The 13,204-nt window shown below is 50.9% G+C and overlaps 1 protein-coding gene across 1 annotated transcript in view; it reads right to left on the bottom strand.

The window, feature by feature from the left end:
• Positions 1-2,677: 2,677 nt before the first annotated feature.
• LOC109926005 (solute carrier family 23 member 2-like) overlaps positions 2,678-13,204 on the bottom strand; it is a 29,377-nt gene continuing 18,850 nt past the window's right edge. The window contains exons 10-14 of the mRNA XM_048618676.1: positions 12,704-12,809; positions 10,507-10,636; positions 9,070-9,207; positions 3,176-3,271; positions 2,678-2,993 (exon numbers count right to left, since the gene is read on the bottom strand). Of these exons, the coding sequence (XP_048474633.1) occupies positions 2,764-2,993; positions 3,176-3,271; positions 9,070-9,207; positions 10,507-10,636; positions 12,704-12,809 (700 nt within the window). The 3' untranslated portion in view covers positions 2,678-2,763. The remainder of the gene's footprint in view (positions 2,994-3,175; positions 3,272-9,069; positions 9,208-10,506; positions 10,637-12,703; positions 12,810-13,204) is intronic.

Genomic DNA, 13,204 nt, shown 5'->3' with positions numbered 1-13,204 from the left:
CACACGCTCAAACAGACACACACATGCTCACACACACACACACGCTCAAACAGACACAGTCACGCTCACACTCTCACACACAGACACAGCTGGATGGGTGCAGCCCCAACAAAACTCAAGAAGCTCGACACCATCCAGGACATAGCAGCCCCCACTGGATTGGCACCACATCCACAAACATTCACTCCCTCCACCATAGACACTCAGTAGCAGCAGTGTGTCCTATCTACAGGATGCACTGCAGAAATTCACCAAAGATCCTCAGACAGCACCTTCCAAACCCACGACCACTTCCATCTAGAAGGACAAGGGCACAGGTACATGAGAACACCATCCCCCTGCAAGTTCCCTTCCAAGCCACTCACCATCCTGAACTGGAAATATATTGTCGTTCCTTCACTGTCGCTGGGTCAAAATCCTGGAATTCCCGCCCTAAGGGACATTGTGGGTCAACCCACAGCAGGAGACTGCAGCGGTTCAAGAAGGCAGCTCACCCCACCTTCTCAAGGGGCAACTAGGGACGGGGCAATAAATGCTGGGCCAACCGGTGGTGGCCATGTTTTTGCCAGTGGCGATGACGGAGGGACAACAGCTACATGATCTGTTGCAGCGGAGAGCTGAGGGAATCAGCTTTCTGTTGGGCTGCTGGAATTCACCAGCCCAGAGCCGGAGATCCATTCAGGAGAGACCTGCTGGTCACAAGTCAGGCAGACTACTCTGCAGCTTGGGTCCCAAACAGGAACAAATCCCCACCTTCATCAGGAACGAGAACTTTCCCTGCTGTAGCCTCTGCTCCCTCCCAGACTGTTCCCGCCAAGTGCCAAACACCAGCTGATCCAGCAAGGTGCCCAGAATGGGGGTATAGGCTGCCCTGACTGAGCGTGTGGGTGGCAAAGGTTTGGACAGAGACAGGCTGGGGAGCTGAAGCATCTCTGCAGCCCAGTTGCCTGTGGGGAGGTCTGTTTCCAGCTGTGGCAATGAGATGGAGGGTTGTATTCCTCTCATTATAAAACCCAGCCAGGCTCGAGAGGTCAGCGCTCAGGCAGAATGAGGCCAGTGCCTCAAGGGGTCAGTCACAGCCAGACTCCCAGGTACGGCCAGCGTTCAGGGGAATGCCAGAAACACAAGGCAGCAGGACGAGCTGAAGCCTCAGGCAGGTTAGATGAATGGCCTTGGATCACACTCTGGGATGGACAAACACATGCACTCAGTCTCTCACTCACACACACACACACTCAGACACACACACCACACAACACACTCAGACACACACACACACACACACACAACACACTCAGACACACACACACACACACAACACACTCAGACACACACACACACCACACTCAGACACACACACACACCACACTCAGACACACACACACACTCACACCACACAACACACTCAGACACACACTCACACACACACCACACTCAGACACAAACACCACACAACACACTCAGACACACACACACACACCACACTCAGACACAAACACACACACTCACACAACACACTCAGACACACACACCACACAACACACTCAGACACACACACCACACAACACACTCAGACACACACACACACACCACACAACACACTCAGACACACACACACACCACACAACACACTCAGACACACACACACACAACACACTCAGACACACACACACACAACACACTCAGACACACACCACACAACACACTCAGACACACACACCACACAACACACACAGACACACACACCACACAACACACTCAGACACACACACACACACACACCACACTCAGACACACACACACACACACACCACACTCAGACACACACACACACACAGACACAGACACACACACTCAGACAGACACACACACAACACACTCAGATACACACACACAACACACTCAGATACACACACACACACACACACCACACAACACACTCAGATACACACACACACAACACACTCAGACGCACACACACTCAGACAGACACACACTACACACACACACACACACACTACACAATAAACACACGCACAACACACTCAGACACACACACGCACAACACACTCAAGATACACATATACAGACGCGCACACATAAAGACAAACACACAGACACACACACACCCCCACCCTCTAAAGCCTGATCACACACATGATCTTGCACCTGCTGGGAAAAGGCAGCCCCCGATCCCCTGCCATGCTGTGCTGTCAAAGGGAGTGTAATGCCCTGATTGTGGTGGGGAGGGGGTAGGGCTGGTGAGAGTGTGGAGTTGTGGGGGGGGGGCGCCCAGCCCACAGTGTTGTGCCTTTGCCAATGATTGGGCCTTGGACTGCCCACCCCTGGACTGGGCTGACCCAAGCTGCAGCACAGGGGGAAGGCAGGGTGAGAGCTCAGTGACCACTACCAACATGTGATCCAGATCATCGGCTGCTGTCCACTCTTTGGGAGCTTCGGACAGAGGAGTTTGGATTGTTGGGTGAGGAATGGCAGTGGGGAAATGGGAAAACGACAGGGACAGGGACAGGGACAGGGACAGGGACACACACACACAGACACACACACACACACACACAGACACACACACACACACACACACACACACACACACAGCTTCCCCCACCACACCCTCCCACTCCCCCACAACCCCCCCACCAACCATTAAACACCACCCTGCATGCCTTCCCCATCGTGGGAGCCACAATCTGAACAGTGGAATGGACTCGGAGCCTCAGAGGGCACAGGGTGGTTGGCTGCATGCTATACAGACGCTTCAGCATTGTCAGGCCGACTCCTCAAGCTGCCAGCCTCCTGGCACGTCCGCCATCCATATCCCGTAAAGGTGGGGCTGATGGGCAGGTAACTGAACACCTTGTACCTCTTCATCAACGCCATGCCAAACGGCAGGTTGTAAGTCTCTTTACTGTCCAAAGACTTGGTCGCCACCATACCAGCCTTCCATTTGCGAAGACCTCTTTCTTCAATGGTGCCTGACCAGGAGGAGAGAGGGCAGAGGTGAGAGAATACTGTTGCCTGTCAGCTACTCAACTACACACACTGTGACAGCCCACCAGCACTGGATCAGATCCCAGTGAGAGACTCCCCACACTGGCACAGGGGACTGATCATAACAAGGGAATTAGGTCGGGAGCCACCAAACATTGTCACCCACCTGGGATAGTATTGTCCAACAGAAATGCAACACAACCTCCAACAAACATCGCTGTTGTCAACAGTACATTCAGGACTTGGTCAACTTCAGAAATACCTGTCAGGGAAACACAAGGTGGCAGTGAGAGTGAGCAAAAGACGGAGAGGCTGGGAGAGAGGGAGACAAGAGGGGGAGGGTAAGGGGAGAGACAGGAGGGGACAGAGAGAGAGGGAGGTGGGCAGAGAGGGGGACAGAGCATGGGAAAGAGGTGAGGAGAGAGAATGAGAGGACGGGGAGAGAGGGAGAGAGAGAGTAAAGGGGGGAAGACGGGGATAGATAGAGAGAGATAGAGAGAGACAAGAGGAGAGGTGGAAAGTGAGGGAGAGAGGTGGAAACAGAGGTGGGGAGAGAGGGAGGAAGGGATAGAGGGGGAGAGAGAAGAGGCATCTTAGCTAATGGGCTGACCAGCTTCTGCAGCTTCTGAACAATGACACTTTGCAGAGAAGCATTCAGGTTGTTTACAGAATTCATAGAATCCCTAGAGTGTGGGAGCAGGCCATTCGGCCCAACAAGTCCACACTGACCCTCCGAACAGCATCGTACCAGAACCATCCCGCTACCCTTTCCCCGTAACCCTGTATTTCCCATGGCTAACACACTTCACCTACACATCCCTGAACACTCAGGGCGATTTAGCATGGCTAATCCACCTAGCCTATACATTTTTGGACTGTGGGAGGAAACCGGAGCACCCGGAGGAAACCCACACAGACATGGGGAGAATGTGCAAACTCCACACAGACAGTCGCCCGAGGGTGGAATCAAACCCGGGTCCCTGGCGCTGTGAGGCAGCAGTGCTAACCACTGTGCCACCGTGCTGGAAAGGTTGAGACCATCAGAACCGGGAGTGTTTCGGGCCAGGAAACTCAGTCAGGAAGCGTAACAATGTCTCCACTGACCAAGGAAGTCAAACTTGGGAAAGTTTAACAATGTAGAAACGTGAAAACAAAGTATGGAAGGAAGGAGCGATCTGGGACTGAGTTGCTCCGACAGCTAATGCTGGGAAACAGGGTAAAACTTCATTTGATGTTTGTGTCAAGATCTTTCAAACTGTGGAGTACAGACTTGGAGCTTTGTTTGTGTTTAGTTAAGAAACTTACATTGTGTTGTTAAAGGCTACCTGCAGTCTCATGTGAATGCTTCAGTGACTGAACACTGTAAACTGAGGGTAAAAATTCATTGTGTGGTCAATGAAAGAGACCTTTCATTCTGGGATCTGAGGTGTCAAGGATGACCACCACAGCTAGGATGTGAACCTTATTTTCAATGAGTACATCATTTATACTCAAAGTGATGGCAGCTCCATTCCATCTTCGTGTTACTGGTTCACAATTGCCATGGCAAAATCAGTTGAAGGGGCAGAGACAAGGGAGGAAGCCAGCTTATTCCGATGAGACCGTAAGACCGCAAGAAATAGGAACAGGAGTAGGCCGTTCAGCCCCTCAAGCCTGAACTTGCCCTCTCTCCTACCCTTTCCCCATAACCCTTGATTCCCCGACTGATCAAGAATCTACTTGAAATAGGCACAAGGACTCTGCCCCCACACTCTCTGTTGTAAGGAGTTCCAAAGACTCTCAACCCCCTGAGAGAAGAAATTCCTCCTCATCGTAGTCTTAAATTGGTGCCCCTTTTTACTGAGACTATGCTGTCTGGTCCCAGACTTTCCCAATAGGGGAAATATCCTCTCAGCATTTAAGGCAAGGGCCTTAAGAATCCTGTATGTCTCAATGACAAACTCCACTGCGGACGAGTTCCAATCTGTTTAGCCTTTGCTAATAAGCTAATCCCTCCGTCCCAGGGATCATCCTAGTAAACCTTCTCTGAACTGCCTCCCACAAAACAATATCTTTGCTTAAATAGGGAGGACCAAAACTGTTCACAATGCTCCAGATGTGGTCTCCCCATCTCCTTGTCCAGTTGCAGTAAGACTACCCTACTCTTACACTCCAACCCCCTTGAAATAAGGGCCAACATTCCATTGGCCCTTCCTGATTACCTGATGCCCCTGTGTTTGGAGCATGAGCTCCCCCTGCACCCCGCAAGTCTCTTTGTGTAGCAGCTTTCAGCAGTTTTTCTCCATTTACACCACCCTCCGAAGTGCATGGGCTGATCTCAAGCGTCCGCACATTCACAGTCAATACAAACTAAAAACTCATTCAGTCAACTCATTCCGAGCTCGCTTATGTTGATAACCAACATGCTTAATGTTAATCACTGCTTGTTAACAACTCTGGCCCAGAAAATGTAATCTTTCCAAGTTTGCAGCCTCAGTCCTTCAGTTTCCAATCCTCACTGCAAATTTTAGGCATTGTCAAACACCGGTTCATTTCTTTCTCATCTTTCTCTCTCTTTCTCCCACTACCCACCTCCACCGCTGTTGCCCTGTCTGTCACAGATGTGATCCTTCCTATTTCTGCTTCACAGCAAACCCCTTGGTGCAGTTTTCCTATCTGGTGGAGGGAAATGGGTGACCTGTTCCCTCACATCTCAGCAGCAACATTATCGACACACATTCAGAGCAACTTGTCAGGCAGACAGAGATAAAAACACGAAACTTGTGGGCAGGAACGGCAGGAGTGGGCGAATGGCAGAGCAAGATAGACAACTTGCTGCAGTCAAGTCACAAGTTTCTCGCTTTTCTCAATGTATCAACACTGCCAAGTCACAAGTCATTTGGAGAAAAGAAACAGAACGCACATGATGTGACAAATTATTGCCTCAATTCTGAGTCAGTGAGGAGATTCGAAACGGCCTCGCAGTTCTGTAAAAACAGAGGATTTCACTCCCATATAAGGAGTCAGAAAGATCAAAGGGATCTCAATTTCAGCTGCAAGTGAAGGAAATGAAGATGATGAGAAATCAGTCCAACACAGTACCTACTGAATAAACAATGCAATGTTTTGTCAGGGTTCAAAAGGACAGATTAATGAAGAGGGACCAGATTGGCTCAGTGCAATTTGGAAGAATGAGGGGAGATCTCAGAGAAACCTCTAGAATTCTAACAGGGTGGGGGAGCACTTTGGGGCCAGTGATCATAATTCGATTAGGTTTCAAATCATGAGGGAAAACAATAGACCAGATCTAAAAGTTAAAGTTCTAAACTGGAACGAGGCCAATTTTGACAGTATTAGGCAAGAACTTTCAAAAGTTGATTGGGAGAGGTAAAGGGACGGCTGCAAAATGGGAAGCCTTCAAACATGACATAGCGAGAGTCCGAAGACAGCATGTTCCTGTTAGGGTGAAGGGCAAGGCTGGTGGGTGTATGGAATGCTGGATGATTAATTGAGGTTTTGATCAAGAAAAACAAGGAAGCATATGTCAGGTATAGACAGCAGGGATCAGGTAAATCCATGAGAATTGCCTTTATACTCAAGAGGGAAGTCAGGAGAGCAAGAAGGGGACATGAGATAGCTTTGGCAAATAGGGTTAAGGAGAATCCAAAGGGATTCTACAAATACATTAAGGACAAAAGAGAAATTAGGGAGCGAATAGGGCCCCTTAAAGATCAGCAAGGCCGCCTATGTGTGGAACCGCAGGAGAGGGGGAGATACTAAATCAGTATTTTGCATCCGTGTTTACTGTGGAGAAGGATATGGAAGATACAGAACATGGGGAAGTAAATAGTGACATTTTGAAAAATGTCCATATTACAAGGTGGTGGTGCTGGACGTCTTAGAATGCATAAAGGTGGATAAATCCTCAGGACCTGATCAGGTGTACTCTGGAACTCTGTGGGAAGCTAGGGGAATGATTGCCGGGCCCCTTGCTGAGATATTTGCATCATCGAGAGCCACAGATGAGCTGCTGGAAGACAGGGGGTTGGTTAATGTTGTGCCACTATTTAAGAAAGGTGGTAAGGGAAAGCCAGGGAACTATAGACCGGTGAGCCGGACACCGGTGGTGGGCAAGTTGTTGAAGGGAAGCCTGACAGACAGGATTTGCATGTATTTGGAAAGGCAAGGACTGATTAGGGATAGTCAGCATGGCTTTGTGTGTGGGAATTGTGTCTCACTAACTTGATTGAGTTTTTGAGTAACAAGGAGGACTGATGAGAGCAGAGCGGCGGATGTGATGTATATGGACTTCAGTAAGGCATTCAACAGGGTTCCTCATGGTAGACTGGTTAGCAAGATTAGGTCACATGGAGAGCCAGCCATTTGGATTTGGAACTGGCTTGAAGGTAGGAGAGAAAGTGTGGTGGTGGAGGGTTGTTTTTCAGACTGGAGGCCTGTGACCAGCAAGGATCGGTGCTGGGTCCACTGCTTTTCATCATGTATATAAATGATTTGGACGTGACTATAGGAGGTATGGTTAGTAAGTTTGCAGATGACACTGAAATTGGAGGTGTAGTGGAGAGTGAAGAAAGTTACAGAGTACAATGGTACCTTGATTAGATGGGCCTTTGGGCCAAGGAGTGGCACATGGAGTTTAATTTAGAGAAATGTGAGCTGCTGCATTTTGGAAAGGCAAATCGGGGCAGGACTTACACAAATAATGATAAGATCCTGGAGAGTGTTGGCAAACAAAGAGACTCTGGAGTGCAAGTACATAGTTCGTTGAAAGTGGACTCACAGATAGACAGGGTAGTGAAGGAGGCATTTGGTATGCTTGTCTTTATTGATCAGCGCATTCAGTATAGGAGTTGGGAGATCATGTTGCGGCTGTACAGGACTTTGATCAGGCACTTTGGAATACTGCGTGCAATTCTGGTCTCCCTGCTATAGGACGGTTGTGATGAAACTTGAAAGGGTTCAGAAAAGATATACAAAGATGTTGCCAGGGTTGGCGGGTTTGAGCTACACGGAGAGGCTGAATAGGCTGGGGCTATTTATCCCTGGAGCATCGAAGGACAAGGGTGACCTCTTGAGGTTTATAAAATCATGAGGGGCCTGGATGGGGTGGATGGTCAAGGTCTTTTTCCCCTAGGGTAGGGGACTCTAAAACTAGAGGGTATAGGTTTAAGGTGAGAGGGGAAAGATTTACAAGGGACCTATGGGGCAACTTTTTCATGCAGAGGGTGGTGCGTGTATGGAATGAGCTGCCAGAGGAATTGGCGGAGGCTGGTATAATTACAACATTTATCAGGAATCTGGATAGATATTTGAATGGGAAGGGTTTAGAAAGATATGGGCCAAACACCAATAAATGGGATCAGAGTAATGCAGACTATCTGGTTAGCATGGACGAGTTGGACCGCAGGGTCTGTTTCCATGCTATACATCTCTTTAACTCAATGACTAAACAGTGGTCAACATAGAAAGGACGTTCCCACTGAGCAGGGAGTCCAGAACCAGGGGATCAAAGTCTTAGGATACAGTGTAGGCTGTTTCAGACTGAGATGGGAGAAATGTCACAAGCCTGTGAAATTCTCTGTGACAGAAAGTGTTTAAGACCAAAATATTGAACATTTTCAATGAGACAGATTTGTTCTTAGGGCTTAAAGAATCAAAGAGAATGGGAAGCATGTGGGAATAGAGGACTGAGTCGGACGATCAGCTACGGCCATATTGAATGGCAGTGCAGGCTTGAAGGGCCGAATGGCCTACTCCTACTTCTAATTTTGACATGTCTGTGAATCTCCCTTCGAATGGAACTTGTGGGGTTGGCATTGGGAGCTTTTCAAGGATGACTTGAATGAGTAAAGAGATTGCACATGCAGCCAACAGAATGATACAATTCCAGATGGACACCACTGGGGCCGTCAGTTCGGTGCTAGCTCTTGGGCAGTGCAGTCTAATGGAAAAGGGTGGCTCTGGGAGAGACAGCTCCACAATAACACTGAGATCCAAACTGGCTGGATCAACCTCTGGAGAGGCATCACCTCGGCAGCCTGTCACATGGTGTTCTCCACCTACCTGTCACAAGGGGGTTTTGCTTCAGGTAACTAGGCAGCATTAACCCGAAAAAGATGGAAAATCCTAGCACAAAGAGATTCCGGGAGGAGTTCAGGTCGACAAACTGAAGGTTGGACAAGCCGACAGCAGTGATCATCCCTGGAAAAGAACAACATCGCATTGTCATAATTTCCTCACTTGGTAACGTTGCTCTGTCACTCCCATACTCGGTAACATCACTCCCTCAGTACTGACCCTCCGACAGTGCAGCTCTCCCTCAGCACTGACCCTCCGACAGTGCAGCTCTCCCTCAGCACTGACCCTCCGACAGTGCGGCTCTCCCTCAGCACTGACCCTCCGACAGTGAGGCTCTCCCTCAGGACTGACCCTCAGTGCGGCTCTCCCTCAGTGCTGATCCCTCCGACTGTGCGGCTTTCCCTCAGTGCTGACCCTCAGTGCGGCTCTCCCTCAGTGCTGACCCTCAGTGCGGCGCTCCCTCAGTGCTGACCCTCAGTGTGGCGCTCCCTCAGTGCTGACCCTCCGACAGTGCTGCTCTCCCTCAGCACTGACCCTCAGTGCTCTCCCTCAGTACTGACCCTCAGTGCTGCTCTCCCTCAGTGCTGACGCTCAGCGCTGACCGTCAGTGCTCTCGCTCAGTACTGACCCTCAGCGCTGACCCTCAGTGCTCTCCCTTAGTACTGACCCTCAGTGCTGCGCACCCTCAGCGCTGACCCTCAGTGCTCTCGCTCAGTGCTGACCCTCAGTGCGGACCTCAGCGCTGACCCTCAGCGCTCTCCCTCAGTACTGACCCTCAGTGCTGCTCTCCCTCAGTGCTGACCGTCAGTGCTCTCCCTCAGTACTGACCCTCAGCGCTCTCCCTCAGTGCTGCTCTCCCTCAGTGCTGACCTTCAGTGCTGCGCTCCCTCAGTGCTCTCCCTCAGTGCTGACCCTCAGTGCGGCTCTCCCTCAGCACTGACCCTCTGACAGTGCTGCTCTCCCTCAGCGCTGACCCTCAGTGCGGCTCTCCCTCAGCACTGACCCTCTGACAGTGCTGCTCTCCCTCAGTGCTGACCCTCAGTGCTGCTTGGCTCCTTGAGATTATGACTGTTTGTTAATTCAATGAGTTGAACGAATGTCTTGCTGAAGCTGTCGTTTCCCTAAATGTAGGTCATGCCTGGTTTCTACTGTCTTTTCTGTTTAAATAATTACTTTCAGATTTATTCTGTGCAATGTTGGTGCTAATTTTAGAACGACCTCGTTCAGAGTGCCTTCCACTGAGCTCAGTGCCTAGCTGCTAATATTCCCCCTGCACAGTCTGACCTGACACTGACTATACTGAGACAGTCAATTCCCATTTCTCTTCCTCTAGCTGTCACACCGAGACACGGACTGCCAAATATAACAAGCCCATGGCAGTCTCCAGGCCTGCTGAGCTGTGTCGCGATGACACCATCTTACCGAATAAAGTGCAGAACAACGCTCCGAGTACTGGGTCTGGGAGGGAGGCGAACAGTGCACTGAACTTGCCAATTGTTCCCAGCAGAACCATCATTGCAGCTCCGTACTGGATTACCCTCCTGCTCCCCACCTGAACAGAAACAAAGAGGCGAGAGAGATAATCTGACTGTGCTGCCAGATACACTCAGACCAGACAAAGAAACTGACCCCAGGAAGGGAGCCATCCCATCCATCATGCTTCATGTGAGATCACCTTTTCTCAAGGGCAGCTTGTAGGCACCATGGGTTTGACATAGAGAGGCAGTCATAGAGTCATACAGCATCGAAACAGACGCTTTGGTCCAACTCGTTCGTGTTGGCCAAGTTTCCCAAATTGAACTAGTCCCATTTGTCTCTGTTTGGCCCATATCCCACACACAGACACACCCCTCCTACACACATGCCAGCACAGACACGCACCCACTCTCAAACTCCCAGACACAACACCCCACACACACATCACCACACACACACTCTCACTCCCACACACATACCCACTCTCAAACTCACACACACAGACCACCATCACCACATACACCCACTCTCAAACACCCGCACCCACACCCCTCACACACTCACTCTCAACCTCTCACACACATAAACACACACACACCACCACACACACCACCGAGCACACACACACCCACACACCACCACACACACCCATACACCACCACACACACCCATACACCACCACACACACACACACACCACCACACACCCACACACACACCACCACGCACCCACACACACACCACCACGCACCCACACACACACACCCACGCACCCACACACACACACCCACGCACCCACACACACACACACACCACCACACACACACCCACACACCACCACACACCCACACCACCACACACACCTCCGACAAACATCACCACATACTCCCACTGACACACCTCCACACACACATTAGACCACCATCCCAACACACAGAGAATGGAGAAGTCTTTGCCCACCATGCCAAGCGGCAGAGAAACAGCCCTATCCCCAGCCCAGAGGCTTGCACCGAGTGCACCCTCTCCCAGATATACAGGCATTTCTCTGCAGCAATGCATCCTGGGTAAAAAGCTCTCCATTGCCCCAAAGCCACTCACAGTGGCACTCGGCATGTCTCCTCTGGCGAAAGCTGGGCTGCTGAACCAAAATGTACCTTCAGCCAGCCCCCTGGCATGGCTGTGGTTTTTCAGATCGCCTCCCGCACATTTGTCCAGGTGGGGCCTCTGACTGAATACCTTGGACTTTCTGCAGATTTCACTGCAGGATCAGGAGTGCCTCCCAACCGCCCACTTGGGTCACTTGCAAGATTGAGATCAAGCCTTGGTACAGGTGGCTGCTCCATCTGGAATGATTGCTGAGCTTCTCAGAACCTTCGCTCATGTCCTGGGGTGAACACAATTTTGCCATTCATTGTCACATTGAACCTCCCCTGCCTACTGAGGGGGTGAGCTGGGAGAAGACCACCAGATAGGAATGGACACTTTTACTCATGTCCTGTCAGAATATTTGGCCCCTGCACGGTGGTTGCCCAGGGGAGATGACTGGACATCTTGGTTTCCGAGACATGATGAAGTCTCTAAGTTTCTCCACCCGTTTCCAATCCATTTCCCAGAGCAACAGATGTAAGTGCAGAGACAGCTCAGTCTCAGTGTGGGCCCGGTGTGCCTGCAGACAGAGCACTCAGTGAATGCTGACTGCGCCGATCTTCGGAGCATCTTCGAAGGGACCAGGCGACCAGAGACTGAGAAGCATCAATCAACAACACTCCACTCCCCCTGCAACCCTCTCTCTCTCTCTCTCCGAGCCAGCTCCAGCCCATCAGCTCCTACGACGTCATGCAACACAGCATGTCATCGAAAACCCGGCCACAAAACCCGGGGGTGGAAAAGGGAAAAATGAAGGGCAAAATCTCATCGAATACAACCAAACACTGTACAAAGTGAAACCACTTGTGAAATGGCTTGTTTTCTGAGCAGAAGCCAGAGTTGCTGAGAACAGAAGGCTTGTGGATATTTAAAGCTGGGGACAGACAGATTCTCAATCAGTGGATGCAGGGAGAGGGCAGCAGAGGGGACATGAAGAGTTAGCCACTGCACGGCTGGGAGGAGTGGGAGACGGTTCACAGTGCCCGTCAGCTGCCCACCTTGGTGATACCCAAAACCCCGATGTTGGGGCTGGATGATGTCGAGCCGTTCCCCGTTCCGAACAGCCCATCCAGGACACACGACAGGCCTTCCACCATGATGCCTCTGTGAAGAGAGGAACAGCAATGAGCAACCACCCGCTGGATCTTCCAGCAAACCAGCCCTCCTCGCCGGAAAAAAAAAGTTCCCCCTCCCCAATCTGCACAGGCTTCTCGACTGCTGTAGGCATCGCCATGCAGCTTTGCCCACTCACACCATTCGGTCTGGTCAAGCAATGCTGTGGTTGGAATGCTGCCAGTGGGGGTTATCCACAATGCACACGCCTTTGCCCAGTGCTGCCTCCATGTGTCGAACAGCTCCGAGACACCAACTGCAGCAGTTTGCACTGAGGGAGAGGGTGCACTGAACGTTCACATCAGCCTGGCCAGTTGACCACGATGGGCCAGTCATCTGCCCCCTCTCACACTCCATCCCTCACAACCTGCCCCCTCTCACACTCC

This window comes from Rhincodon typus, chromosome 40 (genome assembly GCF_021869965.1).
Source record: "Rhincodon typus isolate 14 chromosome 40, sRhiTyp1.1, whole genome shotgun sequence".
NCBI classification, from domain to species: domain Eukaryota; kingdom Metazoa; phylum Chordata; class Chondrichthyes; order Orectolobiformes; family Rhincodontidae; genus Rhincodon; species Rhincodon typus.
This window is presented reverse-complemented; position numbering and strand designations above follow the sequence as displayed.